The 26996-nt window shown below is 40.8% G+C and overlaps 1 protein-coding gene across 23 annotated transcripts in view; it reads left to right on the top strand.

Moving 5' to 3' along the window:
* ROBO2 (roundabout guidance receptor 2) overlaps positions 1 to 26996 on the top strand; it is a 1531972-nt gene that overhangs the window by 1492471 nt on the left and 12505 nt on the right. For 13 of the 23 annotated variants that reach the window (XM_048868811.2, XM_048868637.2, XM_048868676.2 and 10 more), the window contains 4 exons: positions 979 to 1239; positions 8588 to 8796; positions 18993 to 19175; positions 24181 to 24351. In XM_048868811.2, the coding sequence (XP_048724768.2) occupies positions 979 to 1239; positions 8588 to 8796; positions 18993 to 19175; positions 24181 to 24351 (824 nt within the window). The remainder of the gene's footprint in view (positions 1 to 978; positions 1240 to 8587; positions 8797 to 18992; positions 19176 to 24180; positions 24352 to 26996) is intronic. The other 10 variants (XM_048868722.2, XM_048868794.2, XM_048868731.2 and 7 more) reach the window with 1 other exon arrangement.

A 26996-nucleotide genomic window follows, 5' to 3' on the forward strand; every position in this document is an offset into this window, starting at 1 on the left:
AAGTCTGAGTTTGTAGACTCAGGCACTGAGACTTGCTGCCATGGGTTTTAAAACCCAATGTAGACATAGACTAAGTGTCCAGCTGAGAATTTCCTCAAGGTTGAGATCTTTGTTTATATCACACCAGACTAGACATCTCCTGTGCCAACCACCCTCCCTCACCCCTACATCTAGGCTATATTAGGGTAGTGTGGAGTGGAGCAGGCTATAGAACAGCATGTGAAAAGGCTGCTTGCCTTTCCAGTTACAATTAATTTACCAGTTTTGTGTTGGAGTAGTGACTGGGTTATGTGTGGAATAATGGTAACAACAAATCTTCCAAACCCCTCTTGGCATGGTCACTGCTTTGGGGATCCAAGAAGAGATCTAACATATTCTTGATAGAAGGAAGGTGGGAGTAAGGAAGTGCTATACCTAAATATTTGAGTTCATTCACTGTCTTTGAATCAGTAGCCTGGGTTTTCATGTCTAGATGCAGGTAAATCTTTAATGCATTCTCTGAGCTTAATAGTCCAGAAAGTGAGTTAGTTCATTTCCTTTGGTAATTGTGAGCTAAAGTCATCTAATTAATATTAAAAAACATGATAATGAACATGTGGTTTGTTGTAGCAAATTTTGTTCAAATTGCTTAGCTATTATGAGCCAATTAAACACAGAAACAAAACCAATGTGACAATTTTCAGCAATTATTGCCTTACTTATATTTAATATAATAATTCAGACTCAAACTGCATGTCAGAGTGGGCATGTCCCATAAACATCTACACAGCAACCTCATTATCCACCTTCAAATCCCTCCTCAAAACGCGCCTTTTCTGAGTTTGTACAGCACCTAGCACAATGGGATCTAGCCTAAAAATAGGGCTCTATGGTAATGTGAATATTAAATAGTAATAATAAAGATGCTTGTCTTTCCCTCTAGTATATGGAAGAGGCTAGTTTTTGGTTGATACTAAATTTACATGTTCTTGATTTCAGGTATGACAGTGATGGTTGGTGTCCTCCTTTACCGGTTCAGACGTACTTACACCAGGGCCTGGAGGATGAGCTTGAAGAAGATGATGACAGAGTTCCTACACCACCTGTCCGAGGGGTGGCCTCCTCACCAGCAATCTCCTTTGGGCAACAGTCCACTGCCACTCTCACACCTTCTCCACGAGAGGAAATGCAGCCAATGCTTCAAGCCCACCTTGATGAATTAACCAGGGCCTACCAGTTTGACATAGCAAAGCAAACATGGTAAATGTTCGAGTTAGACACACTGTAATAATACAGTATCCAGTGCCAAAATCCTTAGCACTACATGACAACTGAAACTGTTAATTGAAAAAATATATTAAAAAGAGTATATGGTATAAAAATGGAGCCTAAAAATAGGTATTTTATTAAATTTGTGTTAAAAATACATGTAAAGATGATATTCATCTGGAATGCTGGTATATACTGATTAATTAACCCCATCAACAGGTAACTTTTATCCACACATTTCAGGATAGCAAATAAATTGAATTTATCAGGTCTTTGGAAATAACAAGACACTAAATCAGTGTTCAAACGTCAGATCAGTCACCTCTATTATCTACAGTACCATTATTTTTCTGGAGAATTAGCTTCATTCACATTTACACGAGAATGAAGTATCCACACAGCTAAGAGTTTTGATAATATGTTGAAATATCATCTCTAATTTCAACAAGAAGATAATAGAAACATCAGGAAGAAAGTTGTTAAATTAGACAGAATGGATCTAGTCTGTTAGACTGTGTTTCACTTATTTAAAGGAAGAACAAGCAAATATCACTGTAACATTTTCACTATAAAATAAACATTAGAAGCGATCTCTTCAGGGACTAAGAAAGAACTTTGCAGCTGCATAGGACAAGAACTGAAGGCCAGTTGCTTTCTGGATGTCCCCTAAGTAATAGTTGTCCTTCTAAAACTTTTCCATCTAGAGAAAATAAAAAAAGAGTCTGAGAATCTCAGAAGATAAAGTACAGCTAGTTGCTGAATGGCACTCCACCAGAAAAGAAGTGGACATGCTTCATTGGCAAACAAAGGTCACAACCACATACAATGTTTGCCATCATAAATAGAACAGACAAGTAGACAAACCATGCCAAATCAAAGCCAGCTGTTTTCTCTTGGAAGCCTCTAGGCTCATTTGCAAACTGTATTCAATCCATGGGGTAATTAGGCCCCACTGCAGTACCACATTGCCTATATAGGCCCTAGCCTGCCCAGGGGACTAGCGCAAATCAGAGGCAGCAGCTAATCCTGGCCCATTCCAGTACCTGATTTGAGTCAGCATACAAATGTGTGCCCTGCCTGTGAAGGCTATAATTTGAAGGTGTTATGCTTTCAATGGCCTGCAAACTGTAGGTGCCATTTTGGTGTCAGATGACACTGTGAATCTCATTATGACATCTTTTTTGGGGAGGGCTATCCACCTGATTTTAGCTTATAAAAATACTCCTGTATAAATAGACATAATGCCCATAATCCATATACCCTAACCAAAAGTTAATTCTCTCTTGCCACCTAAAGCCCTTTTATACCAGCAGGCAGGCAAAATTGCTTACTGTAGCAGTGAGGCTGAAATCTCCCTTCCTGCTCAGTAAGTGTACTTCACAACTTGCAAATAAGGGGCAGGGAGGCCATTTTGGAATGTTGCTACCCGGTGACCACACCTGCTTTACATAGCCTGTTCAACTGCAGTCAGATGACCCAACATGGCCTATTGCTGGTGCAAGTAAAATGTTCCAAGTCCAAGCCTCCCTAGCCAGTTCACTGTGAACTCTATTTCTTTGACAACAAGGAGACCAATTCTGGGCTTTCTACCATGCTGACCAATCATGAATAAGGATCCACTTTATAGATTGCAAACTGTCAAGCAAAGTCATAACTGACTTTTGAGTACCCCATCCTGGCCTGTCACAGCGCCCTCTCAAACAGATTGCTCAAGAAAGCAGCTCACAGCTAAGAGACTGGGTCCTGTTCCCCTTATTAGAGTTGCTGCAGAGTTAGGATCCACAGATTTCAAAATCAGTGTTGTGAAGGGCCACAGTAATGACCTCATTGTGTTCTAGTTAAATTACTTCTAGTTGGGCAAACTAAATACATGCTTGCTGAAGATGAGATACAATCCATGTTACCTGAAAACTCTTCTCCTGGAGAACACTGCCTGCTCTTCAGGCTGAATTCCATTTAATAACGTCAAGTTTGGGTGGGGAAAATGTCCTCTTCCTGCAGTACAAGTTGAATTTAAAAACTTTTGGCTTGTATTGAGAGGAAGGACATTTCAGAAGTTTGGGCACTAGCCCGGATCCCAGGAGACCCTGCTCTGCCATAGACTTCCTGTGTGACTTTGGGCAACTCACTAAGTCTCTCTGTGCCTCAGTTTCCCATCTGTAATATGGGGGTAATAGCAATTCTCCACATCACTGAGGTTGTAGTAAGGAGAAGTACATTAAAAGGTAGCGCTCAGATACTATGGTAATAGGTACCATATATGTACCTGAGATAGATATCTGAGTCAATTCTTCTTGGGTTAATAACTTAGCCCTGGTCTACACTAGGACTTTAGGTCGAATTTAGCAGCGTTAAATCAATGTAAACCTGCACCCGTCCACACAATAAAGCCCTTTATTTCGACTTAAAGGGCTCTTAAAATCGATTTCCTTACTCCACCCCTGACAAGTGGATTAGCGCTTAAATCGACGTTGCCAGCTCGAATTTGGGGTACTGTGGACACAATTCGATGGTATTGGCCTCCGGGAGCTATCCCAGAGTGCTCCATTATGACCGCTCTGGACAGCACTCTCAACTCAGATGCACTGGCCAGGTAGACAGGAAAAGAACCGCGAACTTTTGAATCTCATTTCCTGTTTGGCCAGCATGGCAAGCTGCAGGTGACCATGCAGAGCTCATCAGCACAGGTGACCATGATGGAGTCCCAGAATCGCAAAAGAGCTCCAGCATGGACCGAACGGGAGGTACGGGATCTGATCGCTGTTTGGGGAGAGGAATCCGTGCTATCAGAACTCCATTCCAGTTTTCGAAATGCCAAAACCTTTGTGAAAATCTCCCAGGGCATGAAGGACAGAGGCCATAACAGGGACCCGAAGCAGTGCCGCATGAAACTGAAGGACCTGAGGCAAGCCTACCAGAAAACCAGAGAGGCGAACAGCCGCTCTGGGTCAGAGCCCCAAACATGCCGCTTCTATGATGAGCTGCATGCCATTTTAGGGGGTTCAGCCACCACTACCCCAGCCGTGTTGTTTGACTCCTTCAATGGAGATGGAGGCAATACGGAAGCAGGTTTTGGGGACGAAGAAGATGATGATGAGGAGGAGGTTGTAGATAGCTCACAGCAAGCAAGCGGAGAAACCGGTTTTCCCGACAGCCAGGAACTGTTTCTCACCCTAGACCTGGAGCCAGTACCCCCCGAACCCACCCAAGGCTGCCTCCTGGACCCAGCAGGCGGAGAAGGGACCTCTGGTGAGTGTACCTTTTAAAATACTATACATGGTTTAAAAGCAAGCATGTGAAAGGATTACTTTGCCCTGGCATTTGCGGTTCTCCTAGATGTAGTCCTAAAGCCTTTGCAAAAGGTTTCTGGGGAGGGCAGCCTTATTGCGTCCTTCATGGTAGGACACTTTACCACTCCAGGCCAGTAACACGTACTCGGGAATCATTGTAGAACAAAGCATTGCAGTGTATGTTTGCTGGCATTCAAACAACATCCGTTCTTTATCTCTCTGTGTTATCCTCAGGAGAGTGAGATATAATTCATGGTCACCTGGTTGAAATAGAGTGCTTTTCTTCAGGGGACACTCAGAGGAGCCCATTCCTGCTGGGCTGTTTGCCTGTGGCTAAACAGAAATGTTCCCCGCTGTTAGCCACAGGGAGGGGGGAAGGTTGAGGGGTAGTCACGCGGTGGGAGGAGGCAAAATGCGACCTTGTAACAAAAGCACATGTGCTATGTATGTAATGTTAACAGCAAGATTTACCCTGAAAGAGTGTAGCCACTGTTTTATAAAATGTGTCTTTTTAAATACCGCTGTCCCTTTTTTTTTCTCCACCAGCTGCATGTGTTTCAATGATCACAGGATCTTCTCCTTCCCAGAGGCTAGTGAAGCTTAGAAAGAAAAAAAAACGCACTCGCGATGAAATGTTCTCCGAGCTCATGCTGTCCTCCCACACTGACAGAGCACAGACGAATGCGTGGAGGCAAATAATGTCAGAGTGCAGGAAAGCACAAAATGACCGGGAGGAGAGGTGGCGGGCTGAAGAGAGTAAGTGGCGGACTGAAGAGAGTAAGTGGCGGGCTGAAGACAGGGCTGAAGCTCAAATGTGGCGGCAGCGTGATGAGAGGAGGCAGGATTCAATGCTGAGGCTGCTGCAGGACCAAACCAGTATGCTCCAGTGTATGGTTGAGCTGCAGCAAAGGCAGCTGGAGCACAGACTGCCACTGCAGCCCCTCTGTAACCAACCGCCCTCCTCCCCAAGTTCCATAGCCTCCACACCCAGACGCCCAAGAACGCGGTGGGGGGGCCTCCGGCCAACCAGCCACTCCACCACAGAGGATTGCCCAAAAAAAAGAAGGCTGTCATTCAATAAATTTTAAAGTTGTAAACTTTTAAAGTGCTGTGCTTAAAGTGCTGTGTGGCATTTTCCTTCCCTCCTCCACCACCCCTCCTGGGCTACCTTGGTAGTCATCCCCCTATTTGTGTGATGAATGAATAAAGAATGCATGAATGTGAAGCAACAATGACTTTATTGCCTCTGCAAGCGGTGATTGAAGGGAAGAGGGGCGGGTGGTTAGCTTACAGGGAAGTAGAGTGAACCAAGGGGCGGGGGGTTTCATCAAGGAGAAACAAACAGAACTTTCACACCGTAGCCTGGCCAGTCATGAAACTGGTTTTCAAATCTTCTCTGATGCGTACCGCGCCCTCCTGTGCTCTTCTAACCGCCCTGGTGTCTGGCTGCGCGTAACCAGCAGCCAGGCGATTTGCCTCAACCTCCCACCCCGCCATAAACGTCTCCCCCTTACTCTCACAGATATTGTGGAGCACACAGCAAGCAGTAATAACAGTGGGAATATTGGTTTCGCCGAGGTCTAAGCGAGTCAGTAAACTGCGCCAGCGTGCCTTTAAACGTCCAAATGCACATTCTACCACCATTCTGCACTTGCTCAGCCTGTAGTTGAACAGCTCCTGACTACTGTCCAGGCTGCCTGTGTACGGCTTCATGAGCCATGGCATTAAGGGGTAGGCTGGGTCCCCAAGGATACATATAGGCATTTCAACATCCCCAACAGTTATTTTCTGGTCTGGGAATAAAGTCCCTTCCTGCAGCTTTTGAAACAGACCAGAGTTCCTGAAGATGCGAGCATCATGCACCTTTCCCGGCCATCCCACGTTGATGTTGGTGAAACATCCCTTGTGATCCACCAGAGCTTGCAGCACTATTGAAAAGTACCCCTTGCGGTTTATGTACTCGGCGGCTTGGTGCTCCGGTGCCAAGATAGGGATATGGGTTCCGTCTATAGCCCCACCACAGTTAGGGAATCCCATTGCAGCAAAGCCATCCACTATGACCTGCACATTTCCCAGGGTCACTACCCTTGATATCAGCAGATCTTTGATTGCGTGGGCTACTTGCATCACAGCAGCCCCCACAGTAGATTTGCCCACTCCAAATTGATTCCCAACTGACCGGTAGCTGTCTGGTGTTGCAAGCTTCCACAGGGCTATCGCCACTCGCTTCTCAACTGTGAGGGCTGCTCTCATCTTGGTATTCATGCGCCTCAGGGCAGGGGAAAGCAAGTCACAAAGTTCCATGAAAGTGCCCTTACGCATGTGAAAGTTTCGCAGCCACTGGGAATCATCCCAGACCTGCAACACTATGCAGTCCCACCAGTCTGTGCTTGTTTCCCGAGCCCAGAATCGGCATTCCACAGCATGAACCTGCCCCATTAGCACCATGATGCATGCATTGGCAGGGCCCATGCTTTCAGAGAAATCTGTGTCCATGTCCTGATCACTCACGTGACCGCGCTGACGTTGCCTCCTCGCCCGGTATCGCTTTGCCAGGTTCTGGTGCTGCATATACTGCTGGATAATGCGTGTGGTGTTTAATGTGCTCCTAATTGCCAAAGTGAGCTGAGCGGCCTCCATGCTTGCCTTGGTATGGCGTCCGCACAGAAAAAAGGCGCGGAACGATTGTCTGCCGTTGCTCTGACGGAGGGAGGGGCGACTGACGACACGGCTTACAGGGTTGGCTTCAGGGAGCTAAAATCAACAAAGGGGGTGTCTTTACATCAAGGAGTATTTCAGGCAGGACTTCACGGAGGGTTCCAATAAGAAATGGTGCACCTAAGTTATCGTTCTTATTGGAACAAGGAGGTTAGCCTGGCCTCTGATTGATACATGGCTAGATTTACCTCGCTGCACTTTCTCTGTGAGTGACTGCAGTGTGACCTAGAGGAATGAGTCCCCTAGACAGGGGAGGGGGGGAAGCAAATGAGTACAAAACAAATCTGGTCTATTTCTTGTTTTGACCCACTCCATCTATCTTTTACATCTTTGGCTGGCAGCAGACGGTGCAGAAGGACTGCATGCCATCCACATCTCATGGCTGCTTGGCAGAAGATGGTACAGTACGACTGCTAGCCATCCTCATCTCTTGCCTGCCTGGCAGAAGATGGTACAATACGACTACTAGCAATCCTCATCTCTTGCCTGCCTGGCAGAAGATGGTACAGTACGACTGCTAGCAGTCCGTATCGCCTGCCCGCTCACCATAAGATGGTTCAATAGGACTGACTGCAGGACTAAAGAGAATGACCTGGTCAAGTCACTCCAAATTTAGTCCCTGCGCCCATGTCTGCCCAGGCGCTCCCAGTCGACGTGGCCAGGAGCACCTCGGACATGACGATGACGGCTACCAGTCGTACTGTACCGTCTGCTACCACAAGGCAAGGGGTTGCTGCTACTGTGTAGCAATGCCGTACCGCGTCTGCCAGCACCCAGGAGACATAGGGTGACGGTTACCTGAGCGGGCTCCATGCTTGCCGTGGTATGGCGTCTGCACAGGTAACTCAGGAAAAAAGGCGCGAAACGATTGTCTGCCCTTGCTTTCACGGAGGGAGGGAGGGAACGGGGGCCTGACGATATGTACCCAGAACCACCCGCGACAATGTTTTAGCCCCATCAGGCATTGGGATCTCAACCCAGAATTCCAATGGGCAGCGGAGACTGCGGGAACTGTGGGATAGCTACCCACAGTGCAACGCTCCGGAAGTCGACTCTAGCCTCGGTACTGTGGAAGCGCTTCGCCGAGTTAATGCACTTAATGCACTTAGAGCATTTTCTGTGGGGACACACACACTCGAATATATGAAACCGATTTCTAAAAAAACGACTTCTATAAATTCGAACTTATTCCGTAGTGTAGACATACCCTTACAAACAGCTTTGTAAATACCTTCAGGGTATACTGGAAGATTTGTCTCTTTTCTCATTGGCCCAGCACACCAATGTCTTCCACTCAACCCAACAGCATTTCTGTTTGTCTGTTTGTATAGGCACATCCAAAGCAATACTCAACCTCCTCTGGCCCCAGTTCCACCACTTGGATATGTAGCTGGAACCCTTATTTCAGATTTGGAAACAGACATTCCAGATGATGATGAGGATGACATTGAAGAGGAAGCTATAGAAATCACTAGGCCACTAAGAGGTCTAGAACATACTCCAGGATCCAGTATGGACAATCTAGACAGCTCTGTGACAGGTAACTGAACACATTTAACAGTGAAACCAACCTATTTGTAATATTAAAATACATCATAAATCAAATACCTTTTAAGCAAAAATTTATTCCATTCTATTTCTGTGACATTTAAAATATGTTAATATTAAACACTAAAGTTAAAGAAGGATTTGAAAATACTTTTGCTTTGCTGCAAAATGATAAGAAAATTCATGAATTTTAAAAAGCTTTAAAGACATGAAAGAAAACTCAATTATATCCTGTCTTTCATGAAAAGTTCAGTCATTGGGGAAGCAAGTCTGTTACATAAAAAGAGGGGGGAAGCCCTTAACTTTGAAACGATATACTGTATTTTGTATATTGGGAGCAGCATAAAAAGTTAATGTTATCTTAAAATGTTTCTAGATATTTGGCTGTGTAAAAGCATGCACTGATGAACACAGGAAGGTTAAAAGACTTTTCAAAATAAGCTTGGCTAGATCAGCACAACATTTATTTGTAGACTGAAGAAAATGTATATGTAGGTGAAACATATATTTTATACCCACTTCATATTGCTGTGTTTAATAAGTGTTCCATTTCAGTGAAGATATTTAATTATTCTGTCACCTTTTGCTTCACTGTTTCTTATTCCTTGGATGCGCAGAAAAGTTACAACTGCAATCAACAAAGAGGGGCCTGAAAATGCATGCTAAACTATTCCACCGAATCTGAATTAGTAAAATTGCTGTCAAAGAAAGACAGGGAGTTTTCTGAGAAGAAGCTGTTTTAACATGAACATTATGAACCCTTTCTGAGGCATCAATAAACTCTCCTTTGAACTGAAGTTGGATCTGTACGTAATGTACTACATCCATTGATGTATTTGAGTCTATTGATGACTCAAATGTGCATGGTCTTATATAGCTCGTTAAAAAAAATACTGTTTGTCTCTTCAGTCATTGATCTTTATGTGAAAGCACTAATTTCTAGCTATACCTGCACAGTACACTTGCTCACTGGGGACATATTAATGTAGTACCACTTAATTTTATCTCACCTCTCTGTGCCTTACAAGTTCTAAGAATTTTACTCCCTTATCTAAACATTGCAGCTCTGAAAACACATTGCAGTTCCCAGTGATGGAGGCAGTACTGTGACAGTGATGAAGCATCAGTACCTATCATTTTCCTCTTCTTCCCTTGTTGAATTAAACAGTGTACTCCTCTATCCCACTTTCTGGTTTTTCCCTTACCCTGGGGCCAGACTGCTTGCCAAGCTAATTACGATTTAAGAACTGTAGCTCTAGTGTTGTGATTTGAAATCCAGATCCAACTGAAAGCTGTAGAGTTATAGTTTAAATCTTTGAATTCAGAAGGCTGACTTATTAGTGCACGAATATGGTAAGCTACTTTGCCTGAATTTCTAGCATAATCTCCTTCAGGCTATAATTCTGCATATTTTTACATATCTCACTAATGGCTCTGAAGCCTTTCCATTAGGAATGCAGCAAAGGTTTTACAGTGGTAATACAGGACTAAATAAAAAAAAATCAGCTTACTATATATTGTCCCTTCAGTGTTTATTAATATGTCAATATTAGTATATCTGTATATCAGAAAATGAGCATTTCACTCATGTACATTTTCAACTGTTATTAGTATCCTACTTTACCTTATGTGAAAGAAATAAGGACAGCTGCATTTCTGCTGCAGTTAACATACTTCTGGGTTCCTTACAATTGATGCTTTTATGAATAAAAATCAAACCTGCTTTCCTAGATAGAAATACTGCTTAATTATCAGTGTGTTAAAAATCTCAGTCTGTGAAGCTGTATGTTGCAGGAAGAAGTTGTGCTTTACCTCATAACTTGTAAATAATACATATGTTTAGTAGAAATGACCTACAAAATCTCAGGCATCTAGATAACAAATTGTCTTCTGCCTTCTTCAATGACTGTATGGGGGAAGTACGGTCAAAGCTTTCATTTTCTCTCTTGGATTTGAGTTTCTTAGCAATAGTATAACTTTGACATGAGGGAGTGCATATTATATTTGTGGGGAATGTTTCAAAGGATAATATTTTGATATTTCTGTGATCCTATTAACCCCATAGGCTTGATTTTTCAGCAATAAGCATGGTATGTAAAACACAAGTAGATCCCATTGTTTCAAAGGTTTCTCAAATTGCCTAATTTGCTTATCTTTGATATGTTAGGCATTCCTGAGGTCTCCCCACATCCTGCAAACAAAATAACTAATGAGTGGTCTCACCCCTCTTCCCACATTAAAATACAAGCTCATTCTTTGTGTAGGGCTTCAGATATGTTAGAACAGCAATTTCCTGAGGCTTTTATAACGTTGTTTCATTTCTCTAAAGGTATTGAATATTTTAGAAAATTGAGCAAAAATATAGTACCTGGTCCCTAAGAACTCAGAAGCCAACATTTATTTTTTTAAAAAGGTGTTTCTGTGAGGTTAGTACTTATGGAAAAATATTGGCTCACATCCCCAGATACTGAAGGCCTCAGAACAGAGAGACAACGCAGATAGAAGCAGTGCCCTGAGGTCAGCCTTCCTCAGCACTGACCTGGAGATATCATCTCTAGTAGTGAGAGGTTTCAGAGTAACAGCCGTGTTAGTCTGTATTCGCAAAAAGAAAAGGAGTACTTGTGGCACCTTAGAGACTAACCAATTTATTTGAGCATGAGCTTTCGTGAGCCACAGCTCACTTCATCAGATGTGTACCGTGGAAACTGCAGCAGACTTTATATACACACAGAGAATAAGTAGTGAGAGGATAGTTTGGTCTTCATAGCGGAGACAAGCCTTGTGCTTTCTGCTGAGGCTGCCAACTAGTTTTACATCCAGCACCCACTAAGGGGGAAATTTTGGTGCTATGCAGACTGGTTCAGTGGAAACAGAACTCACACTTCCAAATGCATCTGACATAAGGCGTGTTTAAGTGATGGAATTTATTGCCAGTGTTTCTCCAGGAAGTCTCCCATTATGGCAGTTAGAAAATAGAAGTTGTTAGAAAAGTCTGAATAACATCTAAGACCATGATTAAGCAGAGCTGATGGAGATGCTGTCAGATTTTGGTGCATTCTGAGTGGTCTATTAGTGGAAGTGGATCTTTTTATCTGAAAGTGGATGAATTACTTTGATCAAACCATAAAATCTGATAGATGGAAAATCGAATACAATTCCAAAAATTTGAGCTTGGGGCCCCAAATGTAAAGTCACCATCAGGATTTTTTTCTAAAGGCTATTTTATTAGGGTCAGTAGGATCATATGTCAACTGAATTAGGAAATGTTAGATTTAGAAATTATAGTAGGGTCCTCTCATTGTCAAAAAGTCTTTGTTTCCCAGCCCCTCTTGATTTAGTTAGTGCTAATGGAGGATGCAGACAGAGATTTTCCTCTATGCTTTTAAGCTTTTTCTGTTTGTGGGTGAGAGACCAAATGTTGACATGTATTAAAAAAAAGGGAGGGGGGAAGAGGAGTTCACAGTAAACACATCCTAATGGTCTCTAGGTACTATAAAGGAAACTCAAGCTGGGAAAATTCTATTTAAACTTTTGAGTAATGATTTTATAAATCTAAAAGCTGAAGCATTAATTTGTTTCCAGAAAAATTCTGAGTAATAGTAAATGGAAAGAAGGACTTATTTTAACACTATGATGTTTTTCCCAGCATCTAAATCATCCATAGTTTATTAGACAATTAAGTTGTTGGTTCTCATAAAAACATTGAGCTGATATAGAACTCATGCTTTCTTATCTTTCAGTTAATTGATCATTTATGTCTCCTTTTCTTTTTACAGGTTCGTTGAAATATTGGTAATGGGAAATTTGGGGGGCAGATTAAATGTAATGTTTGTATTCATGATGCAATTTTGTGCCATAATTTTGACCAGAATTCTTCTTGTTCTGCTTTATTAGTTATAGGGACTTAATTGTCGAATATTACTGTATGGGATTTGATCCACTTTTCATTGAAGTCAACTGAAAAACTCTTAGGCCTTGACCAGCCCCCTTTCACCTCCCCTCCCACCCCTTAAAATTTCATAGCCTTGCCACCAGCAGTGTAAAAACAGTGAGCACTCTAGTTACAAATAAGGTACAGACATTTTAAGAACTTTCAGCCTTTGTCATCTGTGATAGACCTGCTCCAGTGACCCTTCTACATAATGGTTCATGCCATTACCCCCACTAGTGCCTCTGTACTTATGTGGAAGCTGAGGAGAAGAGAGTTTACTGTAGATGCAACCCTGTTAAGTCCAACAGGAGTTTAATCAAACCCATAGTTTGCTCAAGTGAAACAGGATACATCCATCAATGGCTATTAGCCAAGACCCATGCTCTGGGTGTCCTTTAGCCTTTGACTGCCGGATCTGGAACTGGATGACGGGGGAATGGATCGCTTGATGGCTGCCCTGTTCTCTACATTTCCTTTGAAGCATCTGGCACTGGCCACTGTCAGAGACAGGATACTGGGCTAGATGGACCATTGGTCTGACCCAGTAGGGCCATTCTTATGTTCTTATGACTGAAAACAGTACACAGTTATTCTTGCACATGGGTAACAAAAATGAAATAATCTAAAATTCTAATAAATATGCCAACAAGAAGCAAAGCACGGAGAAAAAAACAATCTTCTTTTGCATATGTTCAACCTACTTTTTTTTAAAAAAAAACTACTCGGCTTGTCAGCTATGTGGTAAAAGCTGTTTATTCAATGTGTCCGAGCACAAATGTCATAACTCTAGAAAATTACACAACATCCATTACTTAACCAATATTTTACCAAGGCAGAGGTCAATATTGGTATTGATTTACTCAGGGATACATATTGCTAAAGATTTTATTTTACAGGCAGTTAGGCAGATTGCATTTAATAGGAAGAATGTGGTTCATGGATTAAATATGTGCTTAGAAAATAGGGAACTGCTAGTTTTTGTACCTCATAAAAATGGTAATACTACAATTAGCAGGGTCATACTATAAAGCACAGGCTTTATCCTAGCTTAATGGATCTGGGGATAGGCATTCATCAGCAAGGATGGATTTAGCATAAAATGACATGTAAATGAATTGATGACTGATCATAAATTAATTTTAGTGCTGAAGATGTAGTAGAGACACAGCAAGATGCCACTTTATCACAGTATTTTACTGCTGGGCAACATTTGAGCAACTACTTAATGTGCGATGTGCATTTCTTCTCTAACAGCTTCAATAAATTTGAAAAAATGTTGGGCCTTTCAGCAATATGGAAACCAAAACACCTAGACAGACTGAAAGTAGAAACACAAATAAATTTGGCTAAGTGGCATAAATTCATTTTTCATTAAATGTTTATAGACGCCTTGATTATGTGTGGACCTATAAAATGTCAAACTTATATGAATGGCTTCTATTCTTTTGTTAAAGATTCCTGGCCAGAAGAGACAATTTTAAGAACCTACAGATTTCATTTCATACTTATAAATTTCAATATTGGGTGGGGGAGGGGGATCACTGTTGTATAATATACAGGATATGTCAAGGTCTTATTTTCAGAGTGGGTTTATAGATAGATAAATTTATAGATAGATGTAGCACTTTTTTATTCACTATTCAGCACTTCCCATGATTCTCTGTTATCCAGAATAGCCATAGCCTCCCACTGTTACATGATTCCCTACTAAAGTCGATGATCATGTTTTGTATTAATAAATAAATATAAAAGGCTGGATGTGCTCCTAGGAGTGTAAAGGGCTGTTCCTGCACACTGTAGGCAATGAGAGTTTTGCCATTCACTTCAGTGGAAGCAGGATCAGGCTCAGAGAATTGGATCCTGCAAAAGCACTGGTCGCTCTGGCCCTGATCAAGCAAAGTACTTAAGCCTGAGCTTAACATGAATCATGGGGCTAATCCCCATGTTTAAATATAAGCATGCGCTTAAGGTGCTCATTTGGGGAAGCACTTAAGCACATACTTAAGTTTTGTTGGCTTCAATTCTTAACGTTAAGCGTGTGCTTATAAGTGCTTTACTGAATAGGGATTCTTTGCTAGATCAGTGCATAAGGGCCAGTTTTTAAAGGTATTTAGGCACTAAAATATGTAAATAGGTGCCTAGCCGAATTTTCAAAAGGGCCATTGGGAATTTGGCACTTGGGCCCTTTGGAAAATCCCAAAAGGCACCTATCTGCATCTTTAGACACCTAAATGCCTTTGTAAAGCTAGATCTAAGTGCTTTGCCACGTGGGGGCCAGAGTACTCAGCACCTTGAAGGATCAAACCTTAAATCAATACACCTGGACTAGTACTAATCAATAGCTAAGAGCTTGTTTTGAAGGTATCTGGACCAACGGGCAACTTTCTCTGAAAAGAGAGGTTGGTTGTGTTTCACATGCAGGGTAAACTTAAAAACAGTACAAGAGATGTACTGAAGGATTCAGTTTGCACAAAGAAGTAGCTTTTACATTGCCTGTAAAATGTCAGGAAATAATAAAATCAGTAGCAAGCAATCTACTCGCAATTCTATCCTCCTAACCTTTCTGTAGGAGCAAAACAACTTCCTGTGTGCCTTAGCATCCAAATATGTTTTATGGAGCAAGAAAACAGAGTTCAACTTTTCAGATAGTTGATTTTGTTTTGCATAATGCATTTACTGCTGCTGTCTGCAAGAGTAAAATTTGCAGTTGCCAGAAAACATAAAAACTCCAATGTACTCTTCGACAACACAGAGTAAGTTGCTGTATGTAAAGGAGGTAAACCTACTAAAAGCCTGTTTGGAAAATACACAGTTGATCTGAGAGGGACACCAGTACCTTTTATTCTACCTTTATGCAGATAACAATTGTTTATCTGGTTTGGAAAACAGTGCCAGTGGGCACCATTAAAAAGCAGTCATCATTTACTAAATGTGTTAGATTAACCCAGCTGAATTATGACCTAGGGGTGTTTGTACAACAAAGCAAGGTTCAATCTTTAGTTGTGAATGTCCACACGTTTGTAAGATAAACAAAGGAACATTTTTATTTTTACAGATTGTGGTGAAAAAAAATGTTTAAGCAGTTGGCCAGAATAGCTCAGGAGATTGGTAGTAATGTCTGGAAATTTTCACCCCTAGTTCCCAGTTCAATTATATCCAAAGTCAGTGGTAACCAAAAACTCACTACAATTTGATAGCAGTTTGCTGATCTATGTGAAGTGAGCTGCGAATCTCAATTCAGCTATCAAAGTACAGGAAGCCATAATACCAAACACATCATCAGTAGTTGGCAACCACGTTGACAGATTCAGCAAATAAAGATCAAATCAGAAAAAGGATTGAGCTTCCCTTTCACTCCTAGAGATGGTCCTTCCACAACACAGTTGAAGTATGACAGATTAAGGGAAAGAGGTGTGTGCGCGCATGTGTTCTTAGGAGCACACTGCTGCTCACCATGCCACAACTTGTTCTGTACTTAAAAGTGAGACTTCAGTCTCCAGGGCTTTCCAACGCTTTAAAAAAGAATACATGTGAAAAATGGGTACTCTAATTATTGTCAAATTATTATTACAAAAGTCTAGGTATTGCTAAGTAAACCTGGTCTGTATGCATGTTTAATTTGTGTATGCATGTATAGTATATATTGTATAACAACTGCTTCAGAAAATTGTGTGACTGGTATGCAAGTAGATGGAATGCTACATGTAAATGGAAAGTATGTTTTAATTTTCTTCCGTAACACATACTTAGACTTATTCCTTTTGTTTTATTTACATTGTTAAAATCATAGGCCCCAATTCAGCAAGGTAACTAAGCAGACGCTGAACTTTAAGGTCATAGGAAGCATTTTTTTTTAGTGTCTTCACCTCTAGCATCTCATTTTCTTTTGTCCTTTTCGTTGTTTTTATATCTGTTTATATCATTGTTTTTCATATTTCATATCAATGCCTATTGCCAAGCTACTGCTCTCCTTTCTGTATGATGTTCTGTTTAAGAAATTTTCCTCTTGGAGGAGGTTCGGTTTCAGCCTTCCCTTGCTGTTATCTTAGATTCCTTACATCTGTCTGTGTCAGGTGGAGTCTATTTGGAAAGTAATAATTTTGTGTGTGCTCTTGGCAAGCAGAATCAAACTCTGTCACTTTCTGTTGCGCTGAACACACTTTCTGCCTGTCAAACCTCCATAGACCTCTTCAGTTTCTGTTCTTGTATCTTTGGAGTGCATGAACCTGTGTTATTACAGCCTGCCACTTTGCTGATGTTAAAAGATTTGGTCACTGCAGCACTGCAAAGTAATCCACTGTTTTCAAAAAGTTTGTGGCACAGAAACTTCTCCCTCTTCCTCTTTTTTTTGTAATACAGTGTATGTCTGTGGCTCTTAACCTTCCCAGACTACTGTGCCCCTTTCAGGAATCTGATTTGTCTTGCATACCCCCAAGTTACACCTTAGTTAAAATCTACTTGCTTACAAAATCAGACCTAAAAATACAGAAGTGTCACAGCACGCTATTACTGAGAAATTGCTGACTTTCTCATTTTTACCATATAGTTGTAAAATAAATCAATTGGAATATAAATATTTTATTTACATTTCAGTGTATAGTATAGAGAGCAGTATAAACAAGTCATTGTCTGTATGAAATTTTAGTTTGTACTGACTTCACTAATGCTTTTTATGTAGCCTATTATAAAACTAGGCAAATATCTAAATGAGTTGATGTACCCTCAGAAGACCTCTGTGTACCCCCAAGAGTATGCATACCCCTGACTGAGAAGCACTGGTATATGTTATTGATTGAATTCCTGATTTCAATTATATTTTTCCTTTACTTTTGCCAGATAGCTTTTAATAATCTATAATACCACAAATATCTATCCTATCAACTTGGGTGTAATAAGCAATCCATAATTTAAAGGTTTTCTTTTAGACATTAGGCTTTAAATAACTCCCTTGTACATGTAATGAAAAAGAGGGTTTGCAGGTCAGGTGTTAAAATTACACTACAACATTTGAACATCATCACTGTGTGTATAGTAAATCTAAGGGATGATTTATCCCTCTACATGTATCCTTGCGTATCTTGGAAAAATCAGCATTTCTACTGCTGCACATGTGCTCACTTGTTTATTTTGCAATGTATGTGGTGATGTAGGCCACAGTGTAATTTTGAGTACCTCAGTTTTTGGAAATTTGAGACATGTTGGGACTGATTTTCAAAAGTACACATCACCTACAACCCCAATTGAAGTCAATGAGTATTATGGGTGTTCAGCAACTTTAAAAATCCCAAACTCAGTGATAACTTTTGAAAATGTAGTACATACTATACTGTACATTGTGTTTCAAAACCATGCTTCAGATACTAAAAAGTACAGATAACTGGGGAGCCAAAAGAATGTATTCTTCCATCAGTATTAAGTATTCTACTTATGTTCATTCTCTCTCCCTCCCTCTCTCTCTCAAAAGTTTTGATCTGTTGTATTTCTGAATACGTTTTTGTCACTTTAGTTACACTTTTTTCTTACAATAGTGGTAACCCATGAGCAGGGCAGGAAGGCAGCATTTGAATGTGTAAGGGACCCAATATTAAATTCAGAATGTAGTCACATTCCTGCAAATTTATTCCCAACCAAAATTTAAGGCCGAAACTCTTTGAATTTGCTCAAGGAATTACAATGAACTGCAGTATGCACTGGTTGTTCTCTAGTTTTGACTTAAAGATCGCATAACGATTTTAAGGTCTCAATTAAAGAAAGCATTTACATAGTTCCTTAACTGCATCTCTGTTCGGGACAGTATGTAAGCATGCGTTCAATGTTCAATTTAAAGAGGTTCAGTGAGACTTATGCATGTTCGTGGTGTCCTAAATTAAGGCCTTACATTGTAAATATCAGGCTATGTACTACTTTACAACATATGGAGTCAGATCATGTGGCAATAGATTTCCTTTACATTGCTGTAAATTTGCAGTAAACGCATAGACTTTGGTGGAGTTTACACAGAATTTTCATAAGTATAGATGACATCAGAATTTGGCCCATTTTGTACATATGGTCAAATGAGCAAGGGACAACCAATGAATGTAATTCCATCTACTCCTGAAAGATTCCTTGTACACAGATACTGCTTTGATGCCAGACTCTCCCAGATAAACTTTTGCTTTCTTGATGAGAATAAACTTGATGGGCCTTTGAGCTTTAGCTAAACAGATAAGATATTAAATGTATACAACTCACTAGACCCCTACATTTGTTTTTAGGTTCAATGGTAAATGGATGGGGTTCTGCGTCTGATGAGGACCGTAACTTTTCTAGTCATAGATCTAGTGTAGGTAGCTCCTCAGATGACTCGATCTTTACCAGCGGCAGTTTTGCACAAGCACTGGTTGCAGCAGCAGATAAAGCTGGGTTTAGGCTGGATGGAACCAGCCTGACAAGAACAGGTTTGTAGACTCAAAGTTGATGCTTTCTGCATGGTCTCTTCCTTGTCTTTCTCTTCTTCTTTTCAGTCAACTCAAGTCTCACTCAGAATTTATTTAACCTGCATGGAATAAGGAGGTTGGACAGTTTTTTTTCTGCATAGCTTTAATCAAAACCTTGCACTCTGTTTTAATTTTAGTACTCCGAGCAATGAATAGCACAAGCTTTTAATCACCAGCTTCAGTCTGCTATTTCCTTTTAGTCTGACTCCACTATGGATTTACTGACATGTGCTCCCTTTTATATTGCAGCAAAGAGACTACTAATTTTGCTATGCAATTTTTGATGATTTATTTTTTGCAAAATCGTCTCACAATCAATAATATTTCTAGTAATGAAAAGCACATGTAGTCATTACCTCCATTACTGCTGTTCTAGTGCATCTCTTTTGCACAATGTATTTTCTGGGAAGGCTCTCTAACTATGGGATGAACTGGTGTAAGTTTATCACTAACAGCCTTATTAATCAATTACTTTAATGGCACTTATTGGAATAACTTCTTATATTTGGATTTCAGGACATTAATTTCAAATATATCAACTGCATCTACAAGTTAAATGTAAGAGTGGCAAAATTACTATTGTTTTTGAAAACAACACACTTTTTCCTTCTGAAACAAAGGAGGAGTAAATAGAATTTACTTTATGTAATTTATAATTCACAAGCCTCTTATGTGTCATGTTTCACATGTTCATTTCTAGCAAAAAAAGAGATAAGTAAAATGTAATAAAAATGTTCTGGACACAGTGAGAATTCATGTGTGTATCCTGACAGGTTTCAGAGGAACAGCCGTGTTAGTCTGTATTCGCAAAAAGAAAAGGAGTACTTGTGGCACCTTAGAGACTAACCAATTTATTTGAGCATGAGCTTTCGTGAGCTACAGCTCACTTCATGAGCTGTAGCTCACGAAAGCTCATGCTCAAATAAATTGGTTAGTCTCTAAGGTGCCACAAGTACTCCTTTTCTTTTTGTGTGTATCCTGAGTTTTATCAAAACTGCAAAACAACCTTTGCTGTTTAATTAAACCAACAAAAACTAATAGCACAATATTAATTAGGGAACTTTTTTTTTATTTGTTACACACTCATTTCACATTTCTGCCTGCAGGCACCACTCTGTTCCCATAACTTTGGAACTTTTAGTACTATTCTCATATAAAGTTTGCCCTTTAGTACATTATTTGCATTTAGGAAAGTTGCCCATAAACATAGAGGCTGATCCTGCAGTCCTCATGCATGCAAAATTACCTCAGTAACTAGATGGCAAATGCTATACCTTAGAAATGGAGAAAAGGTTTTTGGCATTCACCCAAGCCACTCACAAAGACAGAGGGTGAAAAATCCTGGTTACATTGGCACCGATGGGAGTTTTGCCATTGACTTCAATGGAGCCGGGATTTCACCCCGATTCTTTAGTTAAATTAATCAATCTTTAAAACAGTTATTTCATTTTTAAAAACAGACAAAGCTCGCCAGTTGCTTCCCTGCAGTAGTGAAACATTGATTTGTTCAGTCTGTCTTTTCATAGGGAAATAAATACACTGTCTGCCTTTAGACGTGCCAGAATTTGGGGAGAATTTGGCCAAAATATCATTTAACACTGATTTTTTTGCTTGAGACTCTTAGAAAAGCCTTGTGTGAGGGCATCAAAACTTTTGCACCCTTTCTAGTTTTTGTGCACTCTTACTGGGGCTTATTCAAAGTCCATTGAAGTCAATGTTGATTTAATGTTGTGTGGATCAGGCCCATTAAGAGGTACAGGCCCTCTTCCCCCTCCCACACGCAAACTTTAAAATATATTATTGTGTAGCATATCCGTGCACGAAAGGTGCATCTTTCTGGTCAAGTACTGGGTGTTTCCAGCTTGAAAAACACCCAGTTAGGTTTTGATGGTGGTGTTATGGTTTATCAAGTGATTGATGTGCATTTTTAAAATTGCATGCTAACATATTATCTATTTGATGAACCATTACAGTTTAGAACATGCCAAAATATCCCGTTGTCATCACAGGACTATTATGGCAAAAGATTATTGTTCTCCTCTATGGGTCTAATGCAGCAAGCAAAAAACACTTCCTGGGACTTGTTGTAGTTTAATGACAATATGATACTTTCAGTGATACCTCCTGGGCCGTGGTCTATCAAACAATATTTTATGTGTTTTTTAAAATGCATATTACCTACCTGATGCACCATAATGAGTCATCACAGGACATTTCTCTAGCTGAGAAGAGGCAATATTCTTTGACTGTCATTCAGGGACGGTATCTCAAGGCCTTATTCTACACTACCTAGTACCCTGTGTAGTCATTAACACCTATAGCCAAGTGGGTGTGAAACACCATCACTGGTGTGATTGGAGCATTCTGGTTTGATAGCATCTTACACTCACTTTTCATGGGTGCCTATGCAGGGGACAAGGCACTGGCGAATTGGGACCAAAGTATTTCTCCTTCATGACACACTCATTCAGGTTTCCAGTTGCCATTGTGCTAATTGTCACATAGGTCAATGATTTTGGATATTTTTTTTTCATTTTTATAATACCCTATAATGGGACGACTATATCACCAATACAGACAGTCTGGCACGACTGAGCAGATTTTACTAAAGAGACGAGAATAACAGAGATGCTACAGGTCAGATATGAGGTGTACTGAAAGAATTGTGCTGGGAAACTTGCATGTCACCTGCCTGCCCTATGTATGACTCAAGTCAGTACTATCATTAGCCCCTCTCTTTCATAGGTACTTAAGTCAATCACAAACATGTCATATATTTTTTCCAAAGCCTGCATGCTGACTTAAGGGTTAGACTTACACCCATTAAAGCAAGAGAATTCACGTACAGAAGAAATTTCATCTTAGATTCAGGGCTTGTCTACAAGGTGTTTTAGTCTTCACCAGAGGGGTGTAAATTTTAGTCCTCACTAGCATGTCATGCACTGACTGACCAGTGTGGACTGTACTGGTGTGCACTAAAAGTTCCCAAGTGCTCATTAATGTAGTCCCGTTCCAAACAGTGCTACATTAATGCACAGGAGGAAACTTTTACTTTAATCTCCTTTGGTGCAGATTAAAGTGCCATGGAGGATGTTGTTTTTACACTCCATGGTGTCTACGTGCTGTCAGGATTTATTTTTACAAAACATCTGTGCTGCAATATGGAGTGAGTTAATGATGGGATTTCAGACTCATCTCTGAATTTCTTTTCCTTAAAATTTTTAAATCAAATCCTCACTATTTTGGCATGTATTTGTTTCTGGTTGAATCTATGACTAGGAAAAATAAGAACTCAAATGCTGAAAAAGCAATTCTTGCATGTACGAATTACTAAAAATCAATCTTTGGGAGATTGTGGGACAGATCTTGATTCCTTTCACAGCAGCTTTGCACCACTCTGGCAGTGCAAAGGGCTGTAATACTCTACCAATTGACAGATAAAGATTCCCTTGTCACGGAGGAAACCCCAGATGACAGAAAGACAACATAGCTATCTCTAACCCTAAGAGACCCCACCAGAGTAGGGTATGTGCTAGGGCACGGCTAAAAGAAGGGGGTGTATTTAGAACACTTCCATACTCCAGTGACCCCCTGCAAGTCTACTGGGTCTTTGAGGGATTTTAACAGCCAGTTTAGGTTAGAGCAGCCCACTGTCTTCTCTAAGTTCTTCACCAGACACCAAAACCGCTCCCAAGCAGCCTGGGGAGCACAAAGATGGCATACAGCCACCTTATCTCTCCTATCAAGTCCTGTGCAGTTTGGCCAGACTTGGTCCTTCTCGGTTTACAAGAAAAACAAGGAGTTTAGTTGTCTTAACACATTGAATTCTGGATAAAATTAAAGAAAATCAGAATAACCACCAGTTCAAAACAAAGTACAATGTTAAAATTCCTAAGGTACTTGTTACAGATGTCAAACAAGTGAAACAAGAATAAAACATTCTGAAAAGATTCCAAAGGGCTCATCCAATCTTAATAGACAATAAGCCAATGTATTCAAAAGACTTTGGAGAATTTGATTGAATTAATACATACATGTAAAAAAGAAATGAATAAAGCAACTGAATTGTCAGTAAACAACCCCTGCTATGATACTCTTGAATGCCCCCATTAGAATAGGGTCAAGCAGAAAAGGAGTGGGTTTTTTAGAGAAGGTGGTTCAGTATAAAGAGAACTCTAAGTAATCAGTTCAGTTAGCCAACGTGTCCAGAATAAGTTTTTACATACACATGCATATTCACAAAATAATAAATAAAATAATGGAGACATCTTTACAAAAATAAATGTTCTTGCTCTTTGTTTGTTTGGGTCCATAGATCTACAGGCATAAGTTAGTATGTATTTTGTAAAATCAGCTACATTAGTGTCACTGTAGTTACACCAAATATAAAGTACACTGGAGTCACGAAGATAAGAATCTGGCTCAGTGTATGTATGCTATACACAGAGAAAGATGTTATATGGTGAATAAACATTATACAATTGCAAAACTATTTTATCCCCCTGCAAGTGTAAGAAATTATTCTGAACACATCTGTTTAGTATAAAAAGTAGGCATGAGTTACACAACATATAATAGTTTTATCATAATGGTTTTGGAATGGTTTTAGTTAAAAATTTAAAGGAAAATATAATGCTGAGTTTCTCACTTGGCTTATTGTGGAGTATTTTAAAATGATTGTCACCAGCGGATATTTCAGCAGGGCACTTACTTTATCTTCATCATCATCATTAATATTATTTGTATTACCAGAGAGCCTAGGAACTCTAGTCATAGATAAGGACCCCACTGTGCTAGATGCTGTACAAATACAGAACAAAAAGATGGTCCCTGCCCCAAAGGGCTGACAGTTTTCACGTGAGTGCTGAAAGGGAAGATACCCAATACTTCAGATCAGACACATGAGAGCACAGCCTACTTCATTGTAATAATGTTTTCCATTTTTATTTCCTTTTTTTTCCTCTAGGCAAAGCATACCCTTCCTCTCAGCGACCTCGGCCAAGCAGTCCATTTTCAACTGACAGTAACACCAGTGCAGCCCTGAATCAGAGCCAGAGGCCTAGGCCTACTAAAAAACACAAGGGGGGTAGATTGGACCAACTCCCATTGCCTCACCGCAGGGAGGGAATGACAGATGGTAAGTTCTTCGGTTTGAAGTGAGCTCCGTAGTAGTACTGATACGTTGCATGCATGCAGGACTGAAAAAATGTAAAGCGTTCCCTTAAAGCATGTGTGCTCCAGTGAGCTATTTGTTCCATGATGTAAGATCTCTAAGTCGTCAAGTGAATAATGTTGAAATGAGAGTTGTGTGAAACTTGGTTGATTCATCACTGAGCAGGACTTCAAGCAAACCTTTCTTTGGTTCGTCTATGGATGGGTTAACTCCTCTCAGGTTTCTAGAAATTTCAAGTCACATCTAAAATGACTGAATTTCATCTGGTTTCACATCAAAACCATGACTTTAGCCAATGCATGGAGGTAACAATATTCAAATGGATTTCCCAAGAACAAATTCAAAGTGTGCCATACTGTGTTCCGCTTTGCTCATGCTCTTTGTGCCACCCATACAAAAGGTCCATATTAACCCATGCCTTGCTGTCCTTGCCCACCTATCCCACTGCTCGGTAATGCTGTTCCATTCCTGAATTCCACTCACCTCCACTCCCTAGTGGCTCTGTCTTTCTCTTTAATTCTCTGACACCTCTGTTTCTCTCTAATCCCCTCTTCCAACCTACAAATCCCTGGTGGATCTGTTCCTTCTAATCACCTGAACAACCATCTCTCCTGTTGTTCCTACCTCACTAACACTTGTGATTAGCAAAAGAAGCAACCACCATCTTCTAGTCCTATGTGTGGCTCTCTTACCACTTGTGCTGCTCTCATAGCTGGCTACTGTAAATGCTGAAGGATTTGGAGAGGGCTGCAGGCAAACAAACAGCTTTAAAAGAGCCATCAGCCATTTTCACCACTCCTGTAATGAGGGTGGGGATGTAGGTGCTCTCCTCATTGTTCTGGTCAACGCTTCAGTGCCCCCTGATGCTTTGTGGCTGCCCTCTCTTCCAAACAGGCAAATCAGAGATAGAAAGAAGGGCATCCCCTGGAGATGCATTTTTCCCTACTTCAGTTGGTACCATAGGATCAGCTGAACTTTGTGGTCCCTCAAACAATGTTGGGGTGTGATTTATGCCTGTGAGTCTGCATATTTGCACTCAGAAATTAGTCTCTTGTTCTTTCTAATGGTTAGTGAGCCTTGACAAATCTTCCAGCAAATGTAGAAGTCAAGTGGTGTGTGGTGTCAGGTTCTGTTGTGACCATTTCTCAGAGCTCTAGTCAAATTCATTAGTACATTCTTCCATTACTTATTTATTCAATAAACTTATAAATTGCAGAGCGCTGCAAGCTGCATATTTTAACCAAACTATACCCTCCTGGCTGAATTTAAATTTACAACTTTAGTGGAACATAATACTTGACAAACCCATAGAAAAAGAATCAGAGAGGAAGTATGTCTATTGACTAAAGCAGTGGACCTGGAGTTAGCACGTCAGTTCCTTCCTCATCTTTGCCACTGACTTGCCCAATCTTTGCTTCTGCTCACCTTTGCCTATGCCACTATAAGGAGGACACTCACACTCTGATTGCAAAGAACAGCTCATAGGGTGCAGCTTTATTGACTATAACAATAATAACCACTCCTGGGAAAACAATGAATGGCTAGATCTTGCAGAAAGGGGTGCCTGCAGCCTACCTTCCAACCATATGCTGTGCCTTTGTCCAGTTGATGACAGCCCAAGAGCCTGTTTGACTTCGCCATGCAAGGCAGCCATCACTCTACACTCAGAAGGAGGGCTAGACTAAGCCCAAGCCAACCCTCTATTAATCTCTGCTTCAGGTTTGTGCTGTGCTAAAGCATCTGAATCCCAGTCCCTCAATTATGCAATCAGAAGACAAGGCCTTCACCCCACCAGCTCCAATTTCAATTATAAATTGGCTTGCAAATTTATGATCCAGCCATTAGATATTGCTAGTGGTGGTTGGCTGGCATTCCACCAAACCAATCAATTGCTGGATATCCAAGTTAAATTTGTTGTACCTGACATCAGAAAGATGAATCCCGTTGGGATGGAACAATTAAGATACTAGGCAATACCATCATGTACTAGGGTCTCTCCTCTGAAATCCCCTCATTTCTTGGTTTACAATTTTCTTGGAGCTATTGACGATAGGAAACAAGTTGACTCCCCTCCATGTGTACTACGGAGATGAATCTAACCATACCAGCCTGGCCATATGGAAGTGGGATTGTAAATCCATCTAGTCTCTCTTATCCTTTGCTGGTAGCCCAAATTCCAACCTGTTGACTGATCAGTATGAGGTGATTTTATATGATGTGGGGTGCTGCCACCACCATTGATTTACACACAGAGCAGAGTGTGTGGGTGGGAAAGATTAGCTTTCTGTGAAATGGGAACGGGCTCATCATGGCTCCAGATGCAGTGAGATCTTTATATAGGCTCAGGGGAAACAGCAGAGTGTGTCTGGTGAGCTTAACTAAGGCTAAAGGTAGGAGGAGGGGATAATTAATGCCACAGACACAGGAAAAGAAGGGAGGCAAAAGAGTTACCACTAAATGCAAAACTTCTTTTAGAAAAGGAAGGAAAGGGTGTTGCTTTGCCAGCCAGTCCTAAGACAGAGAGCAAGCAATTAGACAGCTCAACACTAAATCAGACCATGACTGGGTAGTAGGGCCATCAGTCCTTACAGTCCTCCCCTGCCAGCCTT

The sequence above is a fragment of the Caretta caretta genome, chromosome 1, assembly GCF_965140235.1.
Source record: "Caretta caretta isolate rCarCar2 chromosome 1, rCarCar1.hap1, whole genome shotgun sequence".
Lineage (NCBI taxonomy): Eukaryota > Metazoa > Chordata > Testudines > Cheloniidae > Caretta > Caretta caretta.